The sequence below is a fragment of the Misgurnus anguillicaudatus genome, chromosome 6 (genome assembly GCF_027580225.2).
Source record: "Misgurnus anguillicaudatus chromosome 6, ASM2758022v2, whole genome shotgun sequence".
Taxonomy (NCBI): Eukaryota; Metazoa; Chordata; class Actinopteri; order Cypriniformes; family Cobitidae; genus Misgurnus; species Misgurnus anguillicaudatus.
The window spans coordinates 19,196,503-19,223,645 of NC_073342.2; the positions used below are offsets into that span (position 1 = coordinate 19,196,503).

General features: G+C 37.7%; 3 protein-coding genes across 7 annotated transcripts; 2 read left to right on the plus strand and 1 right to left on the minus strand.

Moving 5' to 3' along the window:
* The first annotated feature begins 4,776 nt into the window (after positions 1 to 4,776).
* Positions 4,777 to 5,326, plus strand: LOC129433744 (phosphatidylinositol N-acetylglucosaminyltransferase subunit Y). The gene has a single exon (XM_055192378.2). It carries the CDS (start codon positions 4,911 to 4,913, stop codon positions 5,124 to 5,126), a length of 216 nt encoding a protein of 71 aa, XP_055048353.1. The 5' UTR covers positions 4,777 to 4,910; the 3' UTR covers positions 5,127 to 5,326.
* Positions 5,327 to 5,444: 118 nt separating this feature from the next.
* LOC129433742 (uncharacterized) lies at positions 5,445 to 7,687 on the minus strand. 3 transcript variants are annotated; one of them, XM_055192376.2, is made up of 3 exons: positions 7,480 to 7,682; positions 7,125 to 7,174; positions 5,445 to 6,576 (listed from the first exon to the last, which is right to left on the minus strand). In XM_055192376.2, the coding sequence occupies exon 3, from the start codon at positions 6,569 to 6,571 to the stop codon at positions 5,456 to 5,458; it is 1,116 nt and encodes a 371-aa protein (XP_055048351.2). In that variant the 5' UTR covers positions 6,572 to 6,576; positions 7,125 to 7,174; positions 7,480 to 7,682; the 3' UTR covers positions 5,445 to 5,455. The 3 variants fall into 3 exon arrangements, with proteins under 3 accessions (XP_055048351.2, XP_055048349.2, XP_055048347.2); XM_055192374.2 differs by having other exon boundaries at positions 7,125 to 7,191; positions 7,480 to 7,681; XM_055192372.2 differs by lacking the exon at positions 7,125 to 7,174 and having other exon boundaries at positions 7,480 to 7,687.
* A 4,351-nt stretch (positions 7,688 to 12,038) lies between these two features.
* On the plus strand, positions 12,039 to 25,483 carry btbd10a (BTB (POZ) domain containing 10a). 3 transcript variants are annotated; one of them, XM_055192370.2, is made up of 9 exons: positions 12,039 to 12,200; positions 12,430 to 12,575; positions 17,119 to 17,321; positions 17,401 to 17,650; positions 17,731 to 17,833; positions 22,629 to 22,749; positions 23,038 to 23,235; positions 23,514 to 23,624; positions 24,499 to 25,483. In XM_055192370.2, exons 2-9 carry the CDS (start codon positions 12,475 to 12,477, stop codon positions 24,813 to 24,815), a joined length of 1,404 nt encoding a protein of 467 aa, XP_055048345.1. In that variant the 5' UTR covers positions 12,039 to 12,200; positions 12,430 to 12,474; the 3' UTR covers positions 24,816 to 25,483. The 3 variants fall into 3 exon arrangements, with proteins under 3 accessions (XP_055048345.1, XP_055048346.1, XP_055048344.1); XM_055192371.2 differs by having other exon boundaries at positions 12,437 to 12,575; XM_055192369.2 differs by lacking the exons at positions 12,039 to 12,200; positions 12,430 to 12,575 and adding an exon at positions 13,129 to 13,432.
* The last annotated feature ends 1,660 nt before the right edge of the window (positions 25,484 to 27,143 follow it).

Here is a 27,143-nt window from a genome sequence, read left to right on the forward strand (position 1 = left end):
TGTTGTAGTCAAGACCACCTAAACAAGACCAAGACTTTAAAGGGTCGAGACCAAGTCAAGACCAAGACCAGTGCAAGTCACTGCATTAAAACACTTATGATAAAATGTGGAATATGTATATAATTAGGCACTTCATGTCTGTGTGTGTGCGTGCGTGTGTGCGTTTGTGTGCGTGCGTGCGTGTGTGTATGCCATCAGAGAAGTTGATCAAATAATCAAAGGCATTACAGATATGTGGGAATTTATCTTTGTCTATAAGCAAATAAAAGTGAACAAACACTAAAGAGCTGAAATCAATCTTTCCATGGCTTGCCATCCATGTAACACAATGCAGGTGTTTTTAGTAATAAAATTAGAAAAATTGTCATTGGGAGAAACTTAAACAATCCTTAAACAATGCCAACATCATATGCCAAACCTGAATAAACTGCATGAAATTAGAGATAAATTAATCACCGGTCTTGAAATAAAATTCCAAGTGCTCTTTGTCTGAGACCGAGACCAAGTAAAAATGCGGTTGATTCCAAGACGAGACCAAGACCTTTAAAAAGACCGGTCTCGAGAACTACAACACTATTGTGTACAACAGGTTCCAGTCACACAGAATTAAGTATTATGGTGCAAACAACAAAAAATTCACATTTGTGCACATCCAGGTTTTAGGAGGTTACTAGAAAATTACATTTTTTTTTAATTAAAATCAATAAACAAACAGGCAATACTTGTTCACAGGAGATAAAGAGATTGTGTCAATTGTGTTATTTACTCTTATTTGTTAACCCTGTGTGGGAACAAGACTTGTGAAACAGGGATGAGGCTGCAATCCGTATTAGCATCATTTAGGACAAGGTCACTAACAGCAGCAAGGTCGTATAACAGACATATACATCCCCTTACACTGTACCTCCGAGTTAAAGAACCACTGGTTTACTATCACACAATCTACATTGATTTCAAATAGTAGGGGGACCCGCAACAAGCAGTATTGATAAGAGGTTCAAAATGATTAGCTGTTAAGATAAAGGTTCCCATTTCACTTTCAGCATTAGAATGAGCATGAGAAGTTGGAACCGTTTCAAGAGGTTGTTATCAGCTCTGAAAAGTGTTGGGTTAGCAGTTTTTAACCCTTATAATCCTACAAGATGAGAGTTTATTAAATGAATCTATAATCCTATGAGTACCTATACTAAATGAAGTGCTGTGCGAATTGAGCAGGCTGGACATTGAGAGAATTTGACTATTCCAATATTATAAAAGGAAATTGTTTAATTATTACATAATTCATTCAATATCAAGTGGTAAGTTGGGGCAAACATTAAGTGAACAAATAATACCTCAAGTGATTTTATGTGTGTTGATCTATTTAGCTTTAAGAGGTACAATGTTTCAGATATTTTTTATAATGAAATTTGTAATTGTTAACGCATTTTTAAAGGGTACCTATTATGGTCTTTTTACAAGATATAAAATAAGTCTCAGGTTTGCCCAGAATGTGTCTGTGAGGTTTCAGCTCAATATACCCCACAGATCATTTATTATAGCATGCCCAAAATGCCCCTATTTGGGTGGGAGAAAAAACGCGCTGTTTTAATGTCTGTACCTTTAAATGCAAATGAGCTACAGCTCCTCACTTCCTTCCAAACAGACGGTAAGCGCTTTTAAGATAAAATAGATTTGATTAATACAGTCTGAGACAATAGTATCTAGTGGACAGAATACATGCTGAAAGTGAAACTATGGTAATGCAGGACTGTAAGTGGGCGGGGCTTTATCAATGTGACCTCACATTAAAGCAACACTAAAGAGTTTTTGCTCTTTGCTCCCCCTACAGGTTAGATGCGTAATTGTCCATTACCACTGTCGTAAATACTGCAGCATAGCTGGCTCTGATTGGATTGTAGGTCTGCCGTAATGCAAGTTTTACCCGACGGTTGTAAACTTCTTTAGTGCTGTTTTGGCCGATAGAGGGCTGCAAAGCGAATGTGAAAGTGCCGATCACCCTGTTTCGAGTGGATGAACGAGTGAAACTTTTTGGAAACGTTATTTTAAGGTAAAAAAAAAACTCTTTGGCGTTGCTTTAATAAGAGAATCAAAACGGAATGTCTAATGAGACTGCTTTGGCTTAATGGGGATTAAAAATTTGAAAATGTGGATTTTTCATCGTAGGGTGGTTGTGCCAACACAGATTTATGTCCAAACACCTTATGAAAGTGGATTTTGCATGATAGGTGCCCTTTAAATGGTATTTCATAGGTGAAAATATTTCTTTCCTGCTTTGTGTGCTGGTCTACTTAGATATTTTTAAGAAGCACAAAGCTGCTTCTTTGTTTGTTTGCTTGCTTATATGGCTGCAGGCTTTCTTCCTTTGAGCATAACAGATACTATTTTACTGAAACAAAAAAAGTCAAAAAAGAAAAGACAATTCAACAACCATGCCACTGTTGATCAGTGTTAGTGTTTGTGTTTGACTGGATTTTTCTGGCCCCATCCCTGATCTTCACAGCAGGTACACAATGTTCGCTCGGTTTTAAATAAAAAGTTAGGGAAGCTCTGCCCGAGGCAAACACCCTCAGGCTTAGCCAGATTTATGCATCTGGCTTTCCACATTGCTGCTTTTCTACCCAACAAATTTCTATACCCCAGCTACCACAAAATGAATGGTGTATGTATGTATTGTATACAAACCTGACAAGGTACATGCGTGTTTCTCTTTTGCTTAACTCTCTTTCACACTCCAGGTTGACAATTTCTGTTTATCCAATCAGAGTGTATTGTTTTATTACATTTGGCATTTCTATGTACTGAAAAGACATGCAAGTAAGCTTTGACTGGTGGAAAAAAAGACCCTACTTGTATCTACATTCTCAAGTGTATCAAAAAACAGATACATTTTATAGTCCCAGACAGAGAGGCGAACAGCCTCTGAAGAATCAATCAGTTTATCAAACGCCATGGTCCAACCATGAGAGATATCTGCAATGCTTCTGAGCAGTCTCTGCCCTGCCTTAGACTCTGGAGCAGATCTGTTTCATTTGACATGCTTGGCAGGTCTGTGTATTGAGCTCCACTCCAGGGCTTCCTCAGAGCTCTCACTCTTCCTCAAAGAAATCAGCTCAGAAAGACATTTGTCAGTGTGTTTATTTCATGGTTGGTGGACATATTTCTCAAGAACAAGTAACTCAATATTTCACATACGTGTCACTAGAGACATCTGGTGGTGAAATGCATTCCTGCAGTGATTTTTTTTTCATTGCAATAGACCAAGAGCACCACATACTGGCAGTACGATCATTTACTAGGTTCAATTATTAGCCGTTTCTCAATCTGAAGGCTGCATACGTCATCAAGACTGTCTTATTTCGGAATATTAACAATTATAAAGTTGACTATTATTCTTAGTTAATCGTAAATTGTTGTAATATTCTCATGACTTGCGAATGCAATGCTCGGTTAACTTAAATAAACCAAGCTTAATACCATTTGCTTTGTTTTTTGTATTTGTTGTTTTTTGTATAAGACCATATGCTGCGGATTGCCCCCCGTTTTTCTCATCATTCACATCCCACACGAATAACATAAAGTTTTTATTTATATTTTTTATTTTAAAATGTCTATTATTATTTTACATACTGTTCTTTGAGCTGTCTGTATTTGATCTGCACAGCTAATGCTAAGTAATTCGACATTATGGGACGCTGCGCAGATCAATACGCGTATGTCATGTAATTATCGCGAGAGCGATGGAAACCCTGTGCTTTTGAATCGCTCTCGCGGTACTTTGATGTCATACAATCGGGTAGTGCAACACCAAATTAAGTCATCGCGTATTTGCCACCGGAACCTTTTAACAAATACAATAGTGCGGGGAACACATTTACAGACGCTCCGGGGTAAACGCTTCTGGTTCGGCGTTGGCTCGTCAGGTTTAGGTTTTTCACTCTTATACTTTATTCGGATATGTCTCAGTGTGCATTAAGAAGACTTGTCACTGGGGTTTTAAGCGTGCAGCGATCTGAAACCAACCGCGCACTTTTGCGTGCTGGAAGCTCTGTGAAGACAAACAAGAGGTGTTGGTCTGATGAAGTGAAGGACGGTGAAAGGAGTCAGGCCTTTGATGTTTCTATTCTTGAGTTTCTCGTTTGTCCACTGTCCAAAAAGCCTTTGAGGTATGATTGTCTATTAAGCATATTTAAATATAATATTATGATGTATACGGTAATATGCATGACCCAGAGACGGTTGTTATCGCAAAATAAACCCCTTAATTACGCATTATTACACACCAACTTGTCAGATGAGTAAAAAATTGGACATTAAAGTATGATTCAAGATTTTGTTTTGAAGTATTTTATTACCTTATGTATTTGTATTTATTTATTTAAAGCTGTCGTGAGAAAAGACGGATGAGCAGTGTTTCAGACCTATGAATGTCGTGACTGACCAATCAGAATCAAGTATTTCTTAGCCGTGTTATAATAGTTAGGAAATTGTTGCCTTTATTTAGCAGTGCTAATGTTATGTATAACGACTAGTGAAAGACTTAAGCAAAACTTTATCATGGTAGTTGAAGTTATTACAATAATGTACTATAAAACTTTTAATAAGTTGGTTTTGGCCACCACTGTCTGCCACAGACAGTGACATCTGGACGTTTTCTATTGTAACATATCATATTAATTATGATTGACTGTTTTAAATGTAATTTTATTAATAACTCATATTTACTTTAGTTTTTGTATTTATTTTCAAGGTACAACGAAAAGGGTAATGAATTGATCAACGAGGAGCTTGGCATTGCTTATCCCATCATTGATGGTATTCCTAACATGATCCCACAAGATGCCCGAAAGATCCAGAAAACAGACGTGACTGAACCCCACCTCTAAATCTTAGAAATAATTTCCATCACAATGTTTTTCTCCTTATCCACATTGACTGTTCTTCTGCCACTAATATCCCTGACCGGACTGTTTTACTCGGCGAGCACGGATGAAAACTTTCCCCAAGGATGCACGAGTACAAACAGCTTGTGCTTTTATAGCCTGCTGTTGCCTGTGACAATTCCCGTCTATGTTTTCTTTTACCTTTGGAGGTGGATGGGTATCAAGCTGTTCAGACACAATTAGACACAAAAAAGTTAAACACTGATATAACCACACAACGGACAATTTTAATCGGTCGGAAAGGACTATGAACAGCGCTTGCTTGTAACTGTTTTTGTGTTCAAAGATATTCAAGATACACCATGAAATGTAATACAGAACACGTAACTGGAAGTAAACATTAAAACAATGCAGATGATATTAAACAAACTGCAAATAACAAATCTTTGTGTCTTTATCTAAGTGTGCACAGAACAAGAGACACTGTATTTCTATATGCATGTTATATATTTCAACCTAATAGCATGTAAGTTCCTTCAATGTAGTCCAACTGCAAATAATAACAATGACTGTTACTTCTTTGCTTTTTTCTCAGCACTTTCTGTTAGTTTCATGAGGGGACATATTGGCTTTGGTGAATCGTAACCCTTCACCTTAAGAAAGAAAGACTCGTTCAAGCGAGTCTGAATGACTTTCAGTTGGGACAAATCACTTTTTGTCTTTGCCATTATATCGCTATCCTCACTTGATGTGTCTGATATCTTTAATTTAGGTGAATGCTTTGCTGACGATTTTTGGCTTTGCATTTGTCTTGCTCTGTTGGGCAGGCTCAGGTCCACAGGTTCCTCAGTGCTCACGGATGTTTTCTGCTGCTGCTGAAACCTGAGAGAGTTGGAGAGCTCCGGGAAGCTAAAGAAGTTTTCCGTTTGAGTAGATGCTTCGGCCGTCAACCTACACGAACGGTCCGCTGGCGCCGGTATGGTGGAGATCTCATTGCCGCTTGGACTGCTGGAGAGGTCCACGGATGGATCCAAGAATGATTTCTGTGTGATAAACAAGTCTTGGCTGTTTACTTCTTCAGCTGTCGTCTGGGATTCCAAGCTGCTTTCTCCTATGAGCTGCTTCCAGTGGCTCATGTTTCCAGATGAAATGGCTCTCAGAAAGGATGTAGCGGAATTAGGAATATTTCTTGTGGGGAAGGGTTCATCCTTTGTGTTTGCAGCTTGGTTCTGCTCAGGTGGCAAATTAAAAACGACTCTCTTTTTAGCTTTCTCCTTCTCTTTTTGACACTCACTCTTGCTTGAATGTTTTGGTACTTGATCGGGGGAGATACAGATCACGGAGTCACTCCAGTGCGGATCCTGTGTCAATCCTGTGTGAGTGCTGCCCGACTGTTTGAGGCGTTTTTCTGGTTTTGGTTTCCTAACACATGGAAGCAGCTGAAAGTCTTCTTCCAGTTTAAATTTCTTTTTCTTTGACTTTTTCCTTTTCTTACTCTGTGTTTGTGTAAGGGTGTCGGTCTCGTCACAGTCGACGTGCAACAAGATGTTAGCTGCACACTTGGTTTTATTCTTATCCTTCTTTTCTTTTTTCGGTTTCTTGGATTTCTTCATCATTTTGTGTATCTTGGATGCATCAAAAACACTGTCGTCGTCAGGGGCAATTTTATCCACTGTAAATGAAGCCATTTGTCCTACAAAAATAACAATACAGGACATGGGTCATAAAACATGATACATAGATAGGTGGTTTTAAAATCATTTCTGTACTTAAACGTGTCTATAATACTTTTTTAATGCTGTATTATGACCTTTTTATATTGAGGTAACACTATAAGGATGAAAGATGTGATGTCATCATATACAGTGTCCTATTTAGCAATGGTTTGGCAATAATACTTATTGATTTAATGTTTTAACATTACTACAGTTTATAGTAGTATATAGCAGTAGAATATAGACCCTGCATGTGAAAACACAGCTAAAGTCTTTTTTTTTGTAAAAATGTAAAAGCAACTGTTTTCTACATAAAATCATACATATTTACATAATGTGAAGAACATTCTGTGAATATATAACATTGGTATCTTTAACATGACTGAGTTGAAATCATAGTTTAAATATAGGTTAAAATCAAACTTTCTGGTTAGTTTAAATTTAAATTATTAGACTTTAGCCTGGATTTCACTGACAGGGTCACAATACTGACTATCGTTGAAAAACATGAGGACTGCACTCCTACCTGAAAACCTTTGATTTTAGTGGGTCACCTTTTCTGTCAGAAAGTTGGTCCTTTAAACAACAGAACTCTAGTTACGACAGGAAAGCAAATCAAGAATCAGACTTGGTCGATAAATTGCAAAACCCCCAAAAAGGGCAGCATAACAAGTTATATTTGATTGTTACAAAAGTAACAGTTTGTTCGCAACGACGTCACTCTCTGCGCAACGTGCCTAACTGTTAACAGTAGCAGCAATTGATTCAACTCCTAAATTACTAAGGAGAATAAATTGCTAAAAACTAAATATTTTCCACTATTAATCATATACCGAATCTATAAAGGTGCTAAACCAACAGGAATACTGCAATTTACTTACCCGTTACACCAAATAACCATACCTTTCCGCCAATTGACTTCCGCCACTGCGCATGCTCCGTAATAACAACAGAGTTGGACATGTTCACAAAATCACGCGCTAAACGAGTTTTGAACGGAATTATTTCAAGTGTAACATTAAATAAATATGACCCGGACAACAAAACGAGTTATAAAATAAATTAAAATAAATAAATTAATTACAGTCATACATTTTTGAGAGAAGAGAAAATCGCCTTAAAGGTGTGCAAATGAAGTTATTAGCAGCTGGATCCTCCCGCAAAAATAAAGTTATATTGATATATTTACGATAGCAAATTTACAATATATCTTCATTGAGCATATCTTTACATAATATCTTAATGATTTTGGGCATAAAAGAAAAAATGATTCTGAGACAGGTATTTTTGGGTTTTGCTATAAATACACCTTTTCTTTTTTTTGTGGTCCAGGGTCACAAATGTTGTGTTGTGAAGACGACGTAAAATTGATGCCCCTTGTGGTGGACTGAAAAGATGCCATTTCACAACTACCCCCGTTGCTATAACGATGATGAGCAATTTCAAGGTGACCTTTTTGCCTTTGGTCCATTCACTAAATCAGCAGTCTAGTCTATGTTGGATCCGTGTGCGTCACTTAAATTTATCATGCAGCCATTTTCACTGTGGGTGAAATCCCTTTGTGTCAGAGAGCGTTGTTATCTTTGTAGGGAAAGGCTGCTCAACACGTCATCAAACTAAAACGGGCGTGATTCTTGCTGGTTTTCTTTTTAGAGTTTAATGGGAGCATTTAGCCATGTGACCTTACCTTAGCCCTGTGCAACAAAAACACTAAATGTTTTGTTACTAATGCATTTTCACCCCATTGATGACGTTAGTAGGTCAAAAAACTTAAACGGATATTTACGCATGTATGCATTTAGATTTAAGTCATGTCATTCAATTGCATGTTTAAAATGCATTGATCTAAAGTCTGACTATAACCTGACTAGTCTCTGTCCTCCCTCTACAGTTCGTTCTTTGAATTACATATTGCACATTGTATAATTTTACACTGATCTTTCAAACATATATTATTACATTTATTCACTTAAAATTAAATATGTCTGTTATTAAGATCCAGAGGTTTATATTTGTGTGACCAATACCATTGCTTTACCTAAAGCTGTTTGGCTCCAGTGCATTACCACCTGCTTATTGCAACATCAGTAAACAAATGCATAGTGTTAAAGCAGGCAATAAACAGATTATAAAATCAAAAGATTTATGATAATGCTATTGGTCTGCTGCTTCAGAGTTGCAAACATCCTGTGTTGTGCAATGAGACTATTTACTACTCAGTAAACCTGATGATAAAACCAAATATAGCTACAGTGTGACACTTAATATAGATTAAATTCACAGAGTCACTAAATATAACGACCTGCGTGGCTTTTTACACCTATGAGATGATTGCATCGAGTGTCATATTCCACCCCTAAATTCTCACAAATAATTAGGTGTAATGGTAACACAAACTGCTAATTCCACCGCTTGCATTGATACAGCATGAGGTAATGAGAACTGCAGTTTGGGGGTTGAAAGGTCCCCTCTCCTGCCCCCCCAAAGGGTCTAAATACTGCTTAGGATTGTTAGGACTGTGTTAGGGATCTCATGCAAGGGTCAAAGGTCCATTTGTTTGGTGGGTGTCATCTAAACAGCCCCTGCCCACTTCAGCCCATAGCAGTACAGCAAGAGACCACGATGGGGTCATCCATCTCCAACATGTGGGCCTAGTCGTCCATAAATCTTGTGAATCTGGTATGTAAACAACTCTAATTGCTTGCCACCTGTGAAGTTTGTTTTACAGATCACCAGTGAATGAAACAGTATGCTCATCAACAGGTGCAATACACGAGCTCATTTTGTGCCAAGGAACATCTCCAGAATAAGCGGTATTGGATACACCTTACGCGCACTTTGCTGGTTTTTCAATTAAAACGTAGATATTGGGTGACGATCTCTCTTGTCCATCGTAATTTATAGGCGGATGGGTTGCATATTCAGTCATATGTCATTAGGCTGCCTGTTCCCTGTCGTCATACCCTGTTTTTTCTCTGGTCAGGAGCAGTAGCCTTGCTCATACCTTGAAGAGAAACCCTAACCACACCACGAGGGAAGATCTATGGGTCAGACCTGTTTAGGTACTCAAACACACTCCCTGTGTCATGACATAGCCATTCCTGGGCTAATTTTGGAAAACTTCGCTCATAGTTACCTAATCTGTCATTCAGTGTCCATAAAAGTAGGACAGGGCCCTCTGCCTTCCCGGGTGCCTCTTTGGACACCTGTGACTGGAGCAGGTTCTTTGGCTTACCACCTGATGGATGTAGTAGCTGTTATGATTTATGTACAATCGTACATTTATATGTTTTATTTTTTTGTTTTGTTTTTTGTAAAATGACAAATTTACTGGGAGCCTTTTATAAAGAAAATGCAATAAAAAGATTATTCTCGAAAAGGATGGTGTTATTGTATTAAAATTAATTACAATGTTTTTATTCAGTATTATTTGAGCTTATGAACAAAATTGTTCATAAGAAATAAACCTTAAATGTTATTTTTAGCGCTGAATTAATTCAAGGCCAAATCTAGTTCAAGGTCATGTAGAGATCAAATTTTAAGTCAGCAAACAAACATTAAATTGAACAAAAACACACAAATTAATAATCAAGCAGCACTGACACACAAACTGTCATCAAAATTATAAGAACGTGTTATTGTTAATGTTTTACTGTGTATTATTGGTATATGTTGACTGACACTCAATAACAAGCATGTAGCACTTAGATGTTTTAAAGAATTAACACAGTTAAAAGTTTAGTGGCTGATGGTAGAGAATGCAAAGTTAAAACCTGATCTAAAGTATTTTTAACTCAGTTAACTTTTCAAGGTATTGTATTTGTTAATGTAATTATTGATTGAGATAGAAATGAACCTCTTCTAAATTACAGTCCTAAAGTTCAAATTCAAGGATTTTAAGTTAAGGTGGTGAGGGGTGGATTAGTGTTGGAGAGGTGATGTCACGCGCATGCTTCATCGTGGGAACGGATGATGACATCATCACCAATAATGAAAGCGGCTCATCAATGGGCAGAGGGCTATAAAAGGTACTCGGAGACACCAACTCTAATGTGAACTGATCCTGCAATACTCTTCCCGTTATTCAATATCAACCGTGGTGAGTTCAGTACAAAATTTATTTTTTTATTATTGTTTCATGTTATTTTTACATCTTCTATTCTCATATCATTTTTGTCACAATTTAAAATGTAAAAGCTCACGTTGCATAAATGCTTATCTGTTTATTTTACAGTCTCACAAAATGGTTTCCATCACTCTTGGACTATTGGAGAAAATAGTTATGTTTTTCTCCATCTGCATATTATTATATTCAACTGCAGAGAGCAAACCATTGAGGTTAGTATTTCAATGTTTTCCTATTTCAATGATTTTAAAATCGCCGTGTATTCTTATATTATTTTATCTTCTTGTCAAAAAGCAAAAGGGCTATCAATGAAGTCCAACTTATGCACAATGTTGGGGTGCATAAACACGTGGAGCTGAGGCAAGACTGGCTTCAGATGAAACTACGGGAGCTCCACACAGCCTCTGTCAAAAACCCAGAGAAGATGGACCCGGAGAGAACAAGACTCACTCCAGAGATTATTCTCAAATTAAAGGATCTCAATTCAAGGAAACCTGAGGATATCATTAACGTTTTGGAAAAACTTTTGAGCCATTCGTAAAAACGGAATTTAAAAGTCGTTGTACTTAGCATATTTGTCAAATAATATTTATGTTTTGTTTAAATTGAACTATTTATTATTTTATATAGTTTATAATTTTCCCTGTGGCGGAAGTTTTAATACTAATTCATAGAAATTGGACCAAATGTTTTTTTTAAGAGAATAACAGAAAAAGCCATTTTCAGAATGTCGTCTTTTTGTGATGACAGTACAAAAAAATCAGTTTTAACTATGTTTTGTAGTGTTATCAAAAGCTTCCTACAAGTTTTTCATAAAAAAGAGAAATGTGAGAGAAATATGAACAAGTGAACGTGCAAAGTTCGTGTGCTATAAGTGCAACGCACGAGCTTTTTTTGTGCCAGAGAAATTTCTAGAATAAGCAGGTTTAATACAGCTCAATTGCACTTTGCTGGTTATTACATTTATATATTGGGTATTTTTTATTAGCAGTACTGTTGACAATTTATTGAAATGTTTTATCATTATTTCGTGGACTATTATTTATTGCTGTAATGTTTGCTTAATGCTTGTAATGATAGGCATGTACCCTATTATAAAATATTGACTAAAAGGTGCTTATTCATCTGTTGTCAGTGAACATTAAATATAAAAGTCAAAAAAGTGTCCTGTATTCTATTTTTGTTACATCGCGAAATATCGCGCCTTATATGGTAGCTGTTTCAAAAGCAGCATGATTTACCCGATTCACTAGTTGATTGGACGCAAGGTGGTTTCTATAGCGACCGCTGTGAGTTCTCGCGATATTTCACTTTACTTGCACTCTTTGGTTAGCTATTTGTAGCTGTTAGCTTTACCGTACAGCACATCCCGATCGAGGATGATGATGAGCAAGAAGCTAGTGTAGACTGATGGCAGTAAACTGCCAGTTATGCATATTTGTACGTTGATTAACTGTAACGGTTAAACAAAGACAGGTGAGAGATCGTCTGTGCTGTGGTTGTGTAGCGGCGTAGCGCTCACTTTACCATGCTAACTGTGAAATGGTAAACTAGACAGCTAATGTGAAGTAACGTTAGACCGTACTTGGACTTTATCACTTTTTAAGACACGTTTAATGCAACTTGCTCGAAAAGTATTTTAATAAATCGATACGATTGTGTATGCAAAATGTTAAGTGACTAAACAAGGATGAAATAATTACAGAATCAAGATTAAATCTACGCTTATAATATCAATTTGTTGGAGAAGATGGCAGCACGTCCCGTCTCTTATGACAGTCACTCTAGCGACTCAGAAAACTGGGATCAAGAGACAGCTTGTCGGTCCAGGACAGTTTGCAGACATTCAAGGTAAGACAGAATGATCACAGTTAATACCAGTCATGTGAGTGTCCACCTGCTGCCTGTCCTTTCTGTCTGCCAAAATACGGCACAAGTGTAGAGTAAGAATCTGACGTCAGTACTTTGTAGATGACGTATTGATGGATACGCAGAATGCATGTTTCTTAAATCATGATTGCATTGTGTTAAATATGTTTTGTTTTTAACTTGAATAATTGTAACATTGTACATAAAGATGAACTTGTGTGCTTTCTTTCGCCACCTGCTGGCTGTCGAAAAATAGACATCATGTAATTGTAACGTAGTCTAACAATGGCTATTAGCCTTGTGCATGAATGAAAGGTTAAACTACAGCACTGGTGATGTATTTATATTGTATAGCACTTTTAGCTTAATTGAGATCCGGAAAAAGCCAGCTTGCACAGGCTACAGGGTCATCGAGACGAGGACATTTTTCAGTTTCAACATCCCGTCTCTATATCAGCCCCCTTGTGTTGTCGTGCACGCGGCAATCTACAGTATCAGATGTTATAAGAGGTCGGGCTACGTCATCAAGCTGCCTCCGCGTACCACAGTAGCGGAAAAAGCGGCCAGCTATTCACGCGCGCGCGCGAGAGTCTCTTCGTCAGGTTACTATGCTACCGTCCCGCAGTGTCTCGCGGCAATGCTACCTGAGGGCGTCCTTTCTTTCTGGAAAGCAACCTTTCGAGGCTGTGAACAAGTTAAAGCGGATTATGCTGAAGTTTAAAAGTAATGCCCGAGGATGCTAAGTCGGCTGGCAAGCCCCCGTACTGTGAAGGAGTCCGGGTCCTGTGCGCGTTCATTCATCAGCTGCTTTCCTGCTGCTTTGTCTTAAAGACTGGCGGGTACGTGCATGCGCTTCATTGTGTGAATGAGTGCTGTTTTGCTTGAGAAACAAAGTTGAAAATTATTTAAAAATATTATGCAGTGTATTACATTAAACTTATATTATATAGAGTTATATTTGTAGATGCTATTTAGTTTCCTCATCAAATATTCTGTCGTGTAAATTGGCATCAGTTTAACGCGTGTGTGGATGCAATGAGCCTTATTATCTTTCTATTTAACATTGGAGGAGCGTTGTCAACACCGACTGCACTGAATTATTGATGACACTTTCTCTGTAAGTAACAGAATGCATTGTGCGCACTTAGTTACTTGAAATGTCAGGGAAAGCAATGTATAAGTGTCTTGCTGATTGACATCTTGAATGACAGATATGATAATCTTGTCCCCTTGGGCGTCCCGAGGCATCACAGAGATGCCATTTTTTTTGTAATTCATTGTGAGCTGTTTTTGTTTGGCACATTTCTGGGCTGATGCAATAGAGGAGACAAAAAGTATCTTGACTTGTAATTATATTGCTTTATGAATCTATGAAATGGTCTCTCTACAGCACCAGACACAATTAAATGAGTCCATCCGGTGTCCTAAATGAATTTCTGTTTAGTTGGTGCTTAGCTGAAGTTCAGGTTTCACCATCACATTTAACGGCTGTGATCTTGGCAGGCAAAATTTCAATCAGATTACAAGACTGAGGATGTTTCATTGAGCAATTGCATATCTGCATATGTTTAGGTTCACCGTCATGGGGTTTTCAAACAAGCACACATCAAATTTTTTCATAACATGTATATTAGCAATATTAATTTACAATTGTCATTGTAAAAGATGACTAAATTGATAGTGCACTAAAAACAGTATATATTTTTTTTCTTATACTCTACATCACGCCATTATCAGTTATATTAAATTGCCAATGTGTAGAAAGTTATATGAAGTAAACTTTAAAGTAAATTTACATAAAGCTCTTAAAAATAGCAGCTAAATCAAATAATAAAGAGTCCTGATAGTGATCTATGCAATTGATGGTGTAGATGTGCTTTGCAGTATGGTTAATATAAATTACTGTAAAACAGACTTATTGAATTTGTAGCTGCTGTTTGGTTTAGTGCTGTGGGCACTAGTTACGCTCGGGTTGGCTAACGGGGTCACATAGCTCTTGGCTGGTGCAATCATGAAAGCGAAAATAAATGGAGGGGTTTAGATTGGGCAGCACTTACACTTATATAAAACAAGCTCTATTTCTAGCCTTTCCATTATTTATTCAATGAGAATACGCTGCCCTCTGCATACTTATGGGGACCTTGCCTGTTTCCTTTGTTTTATTGCAGGCCAAAAAGAGATATCAGCTCTATGTAAATAACATAAAATGGCACTTGGCTGTGTTTTCAGCCGTAGTCTGTGTTGAACTCCAGTGTCCTTGATCCAAGGGCGTCTACTTTATAATGATCCTGCTCTACAGCACCCTGAGGAATGAATAGTATTGCAAGAAAATATTAACAGCACCTGGTCATTAGTGTGGAAGTCTGGACGGTTCATTTTATATTAGAAATTTAAAGTATGGTGTATGGATTTTCGTTAATGCATTAAATAGATCACCGGGGCAAGTTGTCACACTTGTTACTACTGTAAATGTTTATCAGGATAGGTTTATTTTTAGAAGTAAGTTTCTGTATAGACACATTTATTAAAGGATTAGTCCTTAAAAAAATCCAGATAATTTACTCACCACCATGTCATCCAAAATGTTGATGTCTTTCTTTGTTCAGTCGAGATCGAGAAGAATTATGTTTTTTGAGTTAAACATTACAGAATTTTTCTCATTTTAATGGACTTTAATGGACCTCAACACTTAACTTTTTTTTAATGAAGTTTAAAATTGCAGTTTCAAAGGACTCTAAACGATCCCAAACGAGGCATAAGGGTCTTGTATAGCGAAACTATTTTCATTTTTGGCAAGAAAAATAAAAAATAGTCACTTTTTAACAACAACTTCTCGTCTTCCTCCGGTCCTGTGAAGCACCAGCGCGACCTCACGTAATTGCGTAAAAACGTAGAAAGGTCACGTGTTACATATATGAAACGCACATTACGGACCATTTTTAAACAATAAACTGACACAAAGACATTAATTAGTATCATTCGACATGCAACAATGTCAGAACGGTCCATGATGACGTATTATGTGAGGTCACGCTGGCGCGTCACACGACCGGAGGAAGACGAGAAGTTGGGGTTTAAAAGTGCATATTTTTTATTTTTATTGCCAGAAATGACAATTGTTTCGCTAGATAAGACCCTTATGCCTTGTTTGAGATTGTTTAGAGTCCTTTGAAACTGCAATTTTAAAGGTGCAGTGTGTCATTTTTAGAAGGATCCCTTGACAGAAATGCAAAATAATATACAAAACTATATTATCAGGGGTGTACAAAGACCTTTCATAATGAACCGTTATGTGTTTATTGCCTTAGAACGAGACCTTTTTATCTACATACAAAGAGGGTCCCCTTATATGGAAGTCTACATTTTGTGCCGCCATTGTTCTACAGAAGCCCTTAACGGACAATTTTTTTTACTAAGTTGTCTCCAACGATGACATGTTTGTCCGGTGGCAGCTACCGTAGCTTCTCTATGTGTTTCAAAAGCAAGGGGTGAGCAGTGGACCAAGCCGTTGGTTGCAATTCGCAACCTCACCACTAGATGCCGCTAATATTTACACACTGCACCTTTAAACTGCATTAAAACTGTTAAGTGTTGGGGTCCATTAAAGTCCATTAAAATGAGAAAAATCCTGGAATGTTTTCCTCAAAAAACATAATTTCTTCTCGATTGAACCAACATTTTGGACGACATGGTGGTCACTGAGTAAATTATCTGGATTTTTTTTTTTAGAAAATGGACTAATCCTTTAAAGCCTTGAGTGCTAAAGAACGTAGACCTCTTGAATACTTTCACAAATGCCTCATTGGGGTAAGTTGTCACAACAGAAACTTTACTTGAATATATCCCTGTGCAGTTATTCTTGCGTTTTTCACTATAGCTATAACAACAATGATATTTTATCTTGTTGGATAGACTTAATTAAAAACCTAATTCATGTTTTATACTAGTGATTTGAAATAAAAATGTAAAACCCGGTCTAGAATAAACAAGCATTTTTGTATAAATCGTTTTTTTACTGAAACCCATATACTAATATAATGAGATCCCCCTGATCTGGTATGCATAGAAATTAATAGGTGGATTACAAAATCAGATTACAAGACATATTTAATTTTTAATGTAGGCCAGCACCCAAAAGGATTACGTTAAAATTAAACCCCAGTCACTTTGTTATGAGCGAACCCCCGTGAGATGAATGAAATAAAAACAGGCATGAACAAATCATCCATCATTACAAGGATCAATACGGCAGCTTATTTGCATCCCCCAGACAGATTATGCTGGAGTGAAAGCGAACCTGCCCGGTCGTTCTTGTGTTACTTGCATCAGGTTTTCCGCCAACAGCAAGAAAATTTGCGCTTTGCTGTCACTGCACTTCCTGCTTTTTGGTATGAAAGCCCATCTCTTTTAAAGTCTGGAGTTCATCCGAGTTGATTTCAGGCACTCACGTTTCACAGATGCACTCAGTCCACCCCTGCCTCGCCTCACATGTTTATCTCTGACTGTGCTTCTGCTCTCCTCACAGCGCTCAGCCGCGTGGAGCTCAGCTGGAGGCCGACCTCGTGAAAATGAGCCTCCATGGAGCCAGCGGAGGAGGACCCTTGGACCACCCGAGGGAGAGACGGCGGTCTGGAGATCGATCCAGGGACTCTTCACACGAGAGGAGTGAAGGACAGTTGACCCCCTGCATCAGGAACGTCACCTCACCTATACGCCAGCATCTCAGCGGTAAGTAGGGCCACCTTATTTTGTAACGTTTGTTGAGGAATTCATAGCATTTCAATGACTTCACCTGTTGACTCCACAGAACGGGAGTTAAGCTGTTCATCGCGTTCCACGAGTCCCAGACCTCACAAAGTGTGCACCTCCAGTATGTTGTACAGTGACTCCCACATTAAAACCCACATCTCGTCTGACATGATCTACGTGTACGAAAATGCCAAGGAAGGCACTCGCAGTGTAAGGAGCACCGAGAGAGTGACTCTAATCGTGGATAACACACGCTTTGTTGTCGACCCATCATTCTTCACCGCCCAACCCAACACCATGCTCGGCAGGTTCGATTTTGATTTTAATTTGTTGTATTGTGTCGACTTACCATTGCGATAAAGTAACATGTGGGCTTGTCTTGTCTAAGGATGTTTGGCTCCGGAAGGGAACACAACTTCACGCGCCCTAATGAAAAGGGCGAGTATGAGGTTGCCGATGGTATCAGCTCCACTGTATTCAGAGCCATTTTGGTGAGTGCACTATGTTTTAAAAGCTTTATTGGGGTTTTATATATCTCTTTGGACTAGTTTACAGCATATTGATTAAGTGCTGGAGACTGCAGTATCAAAATTCGCTTGACTTCAGCACAAAGCAGACTAGCTTTTGAAACCTTATTGCAGATGCGCTACACATACAGTACTGTGGAAATTAAAGCTCAGCATATTATTTTCCCCAGTATATGTTTCTGTGATGCCCTTAAATTTGTTCAGAGACATTTAAAACTAAATAGAAATATTTTTAGTCCCACTGTGGGGAAAATCAGGTTTTTATTTATGTCTATGTGGTGTTTTTAATGTTTTATTATCATTGCTGAGTATTTTCTCCATAAAATTAGAGAGTCTTATTTAGTCATAAACATGTAACTGATCGCATCAAGACAGTTAAATGGATGGATCAATAGTTCAATAGATAGATATTAGTTAGACCCGGGGCTGAAATTATCACAACACTGCTGCTTCAGCTCTGCTTCTCTGCTTCAACATATGCATTGTGTGAATCTAGACTTTGCAGTTATGTCTCTAAAACCGCTGAATGTAGCATATCTTTAAATATATATATGTAAAGGCGGGCCTAATTCACTATTTATATATGAAGAGTTTCGTTACAAAATGAGATAAATCCACGAAACTCTTCATATCCACATATACTAAATGAGGCATGGTTGTAGAGTTATATTCAAGCTGTTTTAAAGGAAAACACCACAGTTTTTCAATATTTTACTATGTTCTTACCTCAACTTAGACAAATTAATACATACCTATCTTTATTCAATGCATGCACTTAATCTTTGTACAGCGCTTCGTGAATGTGTTAGCATTTAGCCTAGCCCCATTTATTCCTTAGGATCCAAACAGGGATGAATTGAAAGCCACCAAACACTGCCATGTTTTCCCTATTTAAAGACTGTTAAATAAGTAGTTACACGAGTAAGTATGGCACAAAATAAAACGTAGCGATTTTTTTTTAAGCGTGCAGTAACATCATCACTCCTGACTCCTCCCCCTCTCGCTCAAACTTCCGTCAATATTACTGCGCCTAATTTATGCTCTTCCACCATACAATATAGTTCTCATTTTTATCCGTTTAAAAAATCGCCACGCTTTATTTTGTGCCACCATACTTACTAGGGCTGTAACGATATTCGATATTAAACCGAAATTGCGACTCTGATCCACCGGCGTTATTGGCTGCAACTCGCTCATTCGCGGTGCGGACGCTGTAGATACATAAAGATAAAACCATTAAAGGTTTTTATCCAAAGTGGATTTAAAGACCCTAAGATCAGTTGGATTAAAGTAATTTCAAACTTTAAACTGCATTTAAAGGCAGAAGACGCGAATTCTTTCATCTTAGTTTCACTTTGCTTGCTCAAGGCTTTTCACATGTTCACTGTATGATTTAATGAAATTATAAAATTTACAAAAAACAAATTACTCCCTTAACTCTTGACAATTTATTTGAAGAGCATTAAAGCCATTTATTGTAAAACATCATCTCCACAATGGAGTTTAGTTCTGTTTGATTTTCTCAACAGTATTTTGTTAAAAAGAAAACACAAGTATAGCTTTGGCTATTTATTTATTTTATATATGGATATTTATGTTGTTAATAATTTGTATAGTTAATCTTGTTCTTTAGTGTTCAGTTTATAAAGGTTTTTCAAATGTTATTTAATAAAAAATATAATTTCAATAAAAATCAAATCGTGGGTTTGGTGTATAGTTACAGCCCTATTACTTACTCATGTAACAGTCTTTAAATAGGGAAAACATGGAAGTGTTTGGTGGGTTCTGGATTCATCCCTGTTTGGATCCTAAGGAATAAATGGGGCTAGGCTAAATGCTAACACATTCACAACGCGCTGTACAAAGATTAAGTTCACGCATTGAAAAAAGATGGGTAGGTATTAATTCGTCTAAGTTGAGGTAAGAACATAGTAAAATATTGAAATATGGCGGTGTTTTCCTTTAGAGCATGAATAAATTACTGTAACAGGTAAATCTTTTATATATGCATAATATATTATGATGCTCAAAGATGCATTTTAACTGATACAATTTTAACTATAACTTTTTTTTTTAACTACGTTTTAAAAATCAACTAGTCACTTCTAAACAAGAAGTCATGATTACAGACACGATTCTTTTAGTTATAAAAATACTAAATGCAATGCCTTTTATTGACTACAATAGTCAAGAGACAAACAATGTACTATTCATAATAATGAATACATGGCTCACAGTAGGCATTTTAAAAGTCCTAATTATCTCAATTTATTAAGGCTTTGAATGTGTTGTAAAAGCAGAGGTTTGATGACATACATTAAGGGTATAGTTCACTGAAAAATGAAAATTCTGTCATCATTTACTCCCTCTCAAGTTGTTACAAACCTGTTTAAGTTTCTTTGTTTTGCTAAACAAAGAGGAAGATATCATTTTGAGGAATGTTTGTAACCAAGCAGATCTGGGGCACCATTGACTTCCATAGTAGGAAAAAATAATACTTTGAAAGTAAAGAGTTCCCCAGATCTTCGTGTAGACTCGTAGATCTACCTTTTAAATTTTGTATGTAGCCCAGTGAATTAAAGGCTTTTTAATATTTTTCTCACTTGAGTGCCTTGGATTATTGCGTATTTAGTATAATTATTTCCTTTCATCGTCCAAAGAGCACCAGTGATTGTCACAAAAGAAGACCAGTGTAGCACGCTCTGCTATATACGAGTTCCCCAGATCTATTTGGTTATTAACAGTTTTCTAAATATCTTCATTTGTGTTCAGCAGAACAAAGAAATGTATACAACTTGAGAGCAAGTAAATGATTTTCGGGGAGCTATCCCTTTAATAGAGTTTGCAATGTGCAAGATCCTTTTCAACATAGCTGAAGTTCACCCACACACCACTGGTTTTTCATGATATTTTTGGAGATGTATTTTCGCATTAGAAACATACAGCAACACAGCCCCTATGTACTGTTTTGGAAATGTGACTCAGAATTCTGAATCTTGTATTATTACAAAATGGAAGAGTAGTTTAATTATGATAACCTGAAATGTGATGAACTACAAATTTAAAAGGACTAGTGATGTTCATATTTGATCGTTAACCGAAAGTAACAATTAACAGGGTTCCCACGAGTACTTGACAATTTTGAAAGTTTGTGAATTTAGAGGAAAAAATTCAAGGCCCTGGAAAGTTTTTGAAAATAATACATGCATAGATACAGGTCATTGAAAGTGCTTGAATCTGTTTTATGCAACAAGTTTTTTGGAAAAAAATCCATATTATTCCCTGTGTAGTGTAGGAGAATATCATAAAAATTCTAGACTTTTAAGCACACGTGCTAAACTGTTTGCTTTAAATGCTTATATCTTCTGTATGCGAATGTTGATTCATACCAAAATGCTTTTTTACATAGTTGTGTTTGACAAATGAAAACGTCTCGGTTATGTATGTAACTGTTGTTTCCTGAGAAGGGAACGAGACGCTGCGTCTCCCTTGCCATACTTCCTGTGTCCCTGTAAAGCCGTCTTTGGCAATATTTCAGATAGCAATATACTTCCTGGCTCCTGCGTCACCCTGTCTTTGTTGTTAAGCCTCACCATTGGTTGAATTTGATATACACATTCAGACGCACTTACCCCTGGAGGCGTCCCCAAAGTGTCACCGCAGTGACGCAGCGCGATTTCCCTTGAAAGGTTACTGTAGTCTTAAAAGGTAACACGATGTCACCTTGCTCTCCCTTAAAATGTGTCCCCACATTTAGTCTTTAAATTCAAGGATCTTTCAAGGACTTTCCAGGTTCAATACCCTAAAATTTAAAGTTAACAAAGGTGTGGGAGCCCTGAATTAATGACCAATTAATATTATCAGTTAAAAGAAAAAAAATATTTAGTGTCAACGCGTGCCTACATTAACATTTTGCCACTTTTCTACCCTTCATGTGTGAGTGTCCCGTAAATGATGTGAATCAGTGCTGCCCTGACAGTCTTGTAAAGTAATAATTTGTACGAGAAATCATTTGAATTGCATATGTGCCCCTGCTTGCGTCCTCTCTGGACTGATCGCATGCTCTTTGATAATGTAATGTTGCATGAAAATTTGATAATGTATGAATCCTGGTTCTGTTGTTGATCTTTTGCTGCTGTTTGCACGTAAATGATTTTTTTTGTTTTTACCGAGTCACAGACAACCATCAACTGTATTTTTACTTAACAGTTCATGTTCGGTTAACAAGCTGAATTAACTCTCCAGAATAAAACCGAGAACATGATAAAGCCTCTTACTATTCTGGCATCCTTATGTCAGTAAAAAGTAAATTGTTATTCAAGTTGTTTTCTTAAAAAATTTTTTTAGTTAAGGTAATTTAAATCTGGATTATAAGCAGGTGTAAGAAGATTCGTCATTAGTTTTGACATTGATCTGATTTCCAGCCCATCTCTGCAGTGTTGAAAGGGTTAAGCTCTTACCACACAAGGCTCAGCTCGCTGGAAAAATCAGGAACGACACATTAGAGAGCCATTTTTAACCTTTTTTTTTTTTTGTGGGGGAAGCAATGTCTTCTGTGTGTAGTTGCGCATTTCCGAGCTTGTTCCACGTTTGACTGGTTTTGAATGGATCAGTGCACGTGAAGGAAAGCAACAGCAGGGAATGTGTGTGTGTGTTTGTGTCCGGCATCGAAGCCATTTGCTTCTCGATGGAATAAGTGACGTTTCAGTAATGGCTCCCGGTTTGTTTTTCCTCTCCATCTCTCCCTTTTTAACGGCAGGATTACTACAAATCTGGGATAATCCGCTGCCCCGATGGGATATCCATTCCGGAGCTGAGAGAAGCTTGTGACTACCTTTGCATCGCTTTCGACTATAGCACCATCAAATGCAGAGACCTCAGTAAGTAGGCTACTCATTAATATGACAGACACGCTAAAAGGATTCGCCTTGTTGTGCTGGGAAACGCACTGATCGCCACGGAAACTGGATGACATTCCTAATGTTTCGCATGGCGGTAGATGCGAGAAAGTAGGTCAGTGGCGTATCCGAGCAGAAATGGGTCCTTGCATTAGAAATTGCTTTTTTTTAAGAAAACCTATGCATTATATAGATATTGAGGCAGTTGCGTGCGAAGCAGCGTACGAATATGAACTTGTTTGAATAACTCTGGGAACATGACGACTGCAGGTGCACTCATGCACGAGCTGTCCAATGATGGGGCCCGGCGGCAATTCGAGTTTTATCTGGAGGAGATGGTCTTGCCTTTGATGGTGGCCAGCGCTCAGAGCGGAGAGAGGGAGTGCCACGTGGTGGTGTTGACGGATGAAGACGTGGTCGACTGGGATGAAGAGTATCCACCGCAGATGGGAGAGGAATATTCACAAAGTCAGTTCACTTCAATTACATCTCATTAAATATGTGTCAGTCACAGTCCTGCTGCATTATGGGACTTATCGTATGAGAATCAATGTCTTGTGGTGCTCACTAAAGCCTGCATTACTGTTATTGTTGAGTATACTTTGGGGTTTTGCTAAATCACCCTAATATCTTTAGACCGGAATGACTCTAAAGATCTACCCACTAACCCTTCTTTAAAGTTTATAGGTGGGTAATGTATTGTAATGGGGTTTTCTCTAATGGTTTTCTGCTCTTATGTAATTCAGTTATATACAGCACAAAGCTATACCGGTTCTTCAAATACATCGAAAACCGAGACGTTGCCAAGTCGGTTCTAAAGGAGAGAGGACTGAAGAAAATCAGATTAGGCATTGAAGGTAAGAGATTGAATTACAGGATGATTGCTTTCAATTCAGTTAACACATTTACACTTATGAAATTTGCTCTATTTATTCCACTAGTTTGTCTATAATATATGCATACAGCCGCCTTTAAATCTTTAAGTAATACTTTGCATTACTTCGCTTTATACTGACATTTTATATATATATATATATATATATATATATGTATGTGATATAATGTTACTCCTGTATGATCTTAATGGTAACTTAAAGGGACATTTTTTAAAATAAGCTCATTTTCCGGCTCCCCTAGAGTGTAACATTTGATTTTTTACCGTTTTGGAATCCATTCAGCTCATCTCCCCGGTCTGGCGCTAGCACTTTTAGCATAGCTTAGCACAATCCATTGAATCTGATTAGACCATTAGCATCGCGCTAAAAAACCAAACAGTTTCGATATTTTTCCTATTTAAAACTTGACTCTTCTGTAGTTACATCGTGTACTAAGACCGACAGAAAATTAAAAGATGCGTTTTTTTTTAGGCAGATACTCTCATTCTGGCGTAATAATCAAGAACTTTGCTGCTGAAGAGAAAAAATATCAAAACTCTTTGGTTATTTTTTTAGTGCGATGCTAATGGTCTAATCAGATTCAATTGATAGTGCTAAGCTATGCTAAAAGTGCTAGCGCCAGAGCCGCAGATCAGCTGAATGGATTCCAAAACGGTAAAAAATCAAATGTTTAACTCTAGGGGAGCTGGAAAATGAGCATATTTTCAAAAAAAGTGGAGTGTCCCTTTAAGAAATGATGTACAGTCAGCTATCCATCTATGCAGTGTATTGCATGTATTCATATGTACCATGAATAAATTGCTTCCATTAACACCACATTCATATTTGCACTCAGGATATCCAACCTATAAAGAAAAAATAAAGAAGCGACCCGGCGGGCGCCCCGAGGTCATCTACAACTACGTCCAGAGGCCCTTCATCCGCATGTCCTGGGAGAAAGAGGAAGGCAAAAGCCGGCATGTGGACTTCCAGTGCGTTAAAAGCAAGTCGATCACCAACCTCGCTGCAGCCGCTGCAGACATTCCCCAAGACCAGCTGGTGGTCATGCACCCCGGTCCTCAGGTGGATGAACTGGACATCCTGCCCAACCACCACCCCCAACCCAGCCACCACTATGATCCAGATCCAGATGCCTCTTCACCGGCCATGTGACCCCACCCTTTCCTCACCACTCCAGCACTGCAGATGCAGGTCAGCCAAGTCTTGCTGCCAAGACCGCATTGCCTTTCTTTAAGTCCTCTCCCGCCTTATGACTCTTAAAGACTGAACGCTACGTCAGCACAAATGTGAAACGCCCTTTGTACACTTTGCCTTTCTTTCCCCTTGTAGATTACACCAAAGGAGTTTTTTTTTATTGAATTACACACCTTAAACGTTTGAAGGAAATTCAGTAACCACTCCTTTTAATAGTGTTTAAAAAGACTGTCTGTGTGGTGCTGTACGGCTAAACTTGGCAATAAAAAGAAGCACAACCCACTCGCCGTGTCTGCACTGCAAGGACAGATGGTGACGCCTAGAACAGGAGTGTTATAATTAACAAAGCTGTCTACTTTGCAAATGCACAAGGTAGTTGATTATAACCGGAGCCTTCTAGTTGTGAATTGGAGTAATGGAGCACCTGTGTAGCACCACTGTGATGCATGGAGTCTGAATGATTTTGAACTATTTTAGTGATGTCACTTTTGTCAGTGATGTTTTTATTGTACTTTTCATTTTAATGTTACTTGTAGCTACAATCAGGTGCTGCAACAAATGCTGAGAAGTTCCTCTTGTGTAGCACATAAGAAATGGGCTTTTAATAAATATGACGAAATCAGTAAGTTTGTTCATTCATTTGAATTAGAATTGTAATTTCTATTTTAAATTATGTTTATTTATTAGAGATGCACCGATATATCTGCAAATAATCTGTAACAGTCAATTAAAGCAATTTCACACTATCGGCGCTATTTCACACTATAAAACAGCTGATAGTCATGGCCAATATATCCTGTCAATCAAAAGAGAACAGGAAAATGCAATGAATTTGAGCTCTGTCTATAGAAAATGTAATAAAAATAGTTTTATGTTCAATATTAATGGTCATTATATGAATAAATAACATTTGGAAAATGTAGTCTTTAGACAAAGTGATATAGCCTACACACAATTTGTATTGGCAGATTATTGTGTGTGTGTGTGTAAGTTTAGAAATGTAATCTCACCACACTTTTTTTTATTTTATTAAAACCGTAATTAAATAAAACTAGGGATGCACAAATATATCGGTCTATAATCTGTAACAGCAGATACAAGCATTTTCCCCACTGTCGGCTGATTGTTTAAAAACAGTCGATGATCAGAGAAGATTGCATGCTCTTGAGTACACAATAATTTGAAACGAGGAGTAAAAGCAACACTATCTGTATTTATTGGTATCAGTAGATGTTTTTTCCAAAGTAACTGAATATCGGTGGATGTCATTCCAAGAAACGGAATATCGGTGGATGTCATCCCAAATAACCGAATGTCGGTGGATGTCATCCCAAGCAACATAATATCAGTGGATGTCATCCCAAGCAACATAATATCGGTGGATGTCATCCCAAGTAACCTAATATCGGTGGATGTCATCCCAAGTAACAAAATATCGGTGGATGTCATCCCAAGTAACCTAATATCAATAGATGTCATTCCAAGTAACCTAATATCGGTGGATGTCATCCCAAATAACCGAATATCGGTGGATGGTCATTCCCAGTAACATAATATCGGTGGATGTCATCCCAAGTAACTTAATATCGGTGGATGTCATCCCAAGTAACTTAATATAGGCAGATGTCATTCCAAGTATCCTAATATCGGTGGATGTCATCCCAAGTAACGTAATATCGGTGGATGTAATTCCAAGTAACATAATATCGGTGGATGTCATTCCAAGAAACCGAATATCGGTGGATGTCATCCCAAATAACCGAATGTCAGTGGATGTCATCCCAAGCAATATAATATCGGTGGATGTCATCCCAAATAACCGAATATCGGTGGATGTCATTCAAAGTAAACGAATATCGGCAGATGTCATTCAAAGTAACCGAATATCGGTGGATGTCATTCCAAGTAACCTAATATTGGTGGATGTCATCCCAAGTAACCTAATATCGGTGGATGTCATCCCAAGTAACCGAATATCGGTGGATGTCATTCCAAGTAACCTATTATTGGTGGATGTCATCCCAAGTAACCTAATATCGGTGGATGTCATTCCAAGTAACCGAATATCGGTGGATGTCATTCCAAGTAACTTAATATCGGTGGATGTCATTCCAAGTAACAGAATATCGGTGGATGTCATCTCAAATAACCGAATGTTAGTGGATGTCATCCCAAGTAACCGAATATCCATAGATGCCATTCAAAGTAACCGAATATCAGTATAGGAATAAAAAATTTGTATGGCTGCAACCTCTAAACTATATATATTTTTATACACATTTTTAT

Coding starts and splice junctions, on each gene's coding strand:
- LOC129433744 (XM_055192378.2), top strand. CDS start 4,911: ATGTTTTTCTCCTTATCCACATTGACTGTTCTTCTGCCACTAATATCC.
- btbd10a (XM_055192369.2), top strand. CDS start 13,320: ATGCCCGAGGATGCTAAGTCGGCTGGCAAGCCCCCGTACTGTGAAGGA. Junction 22,750..23,037: donor CATCAAATGCAGAGACCTCA/GTAAGTAGGCTA, acceptor TGACGACTGCAG/GTGCACTCATGCACGAGCTG. Junction 23,625..24,498: donor AATCAGATTAGGCATTGAAG/GTAAGAGATTGA, acceptor ATTTGCACTCAG/GATATCCAACCTATAAAGAA.
- LOC129433742 (XM_055192372.2), bottom strand. CDS start 7,561: ATGTCCAACTCTGTTGTTATTACGGAGCATGCGCAGTGGCGGAAGTCA. Junction 6,577..7,479: donor ATGGTTATTTGGTGTAACGG/GTAAGTAAATTG, acceptor TTATTTTTGTAG/GACAAATGGCTTCATTTACA.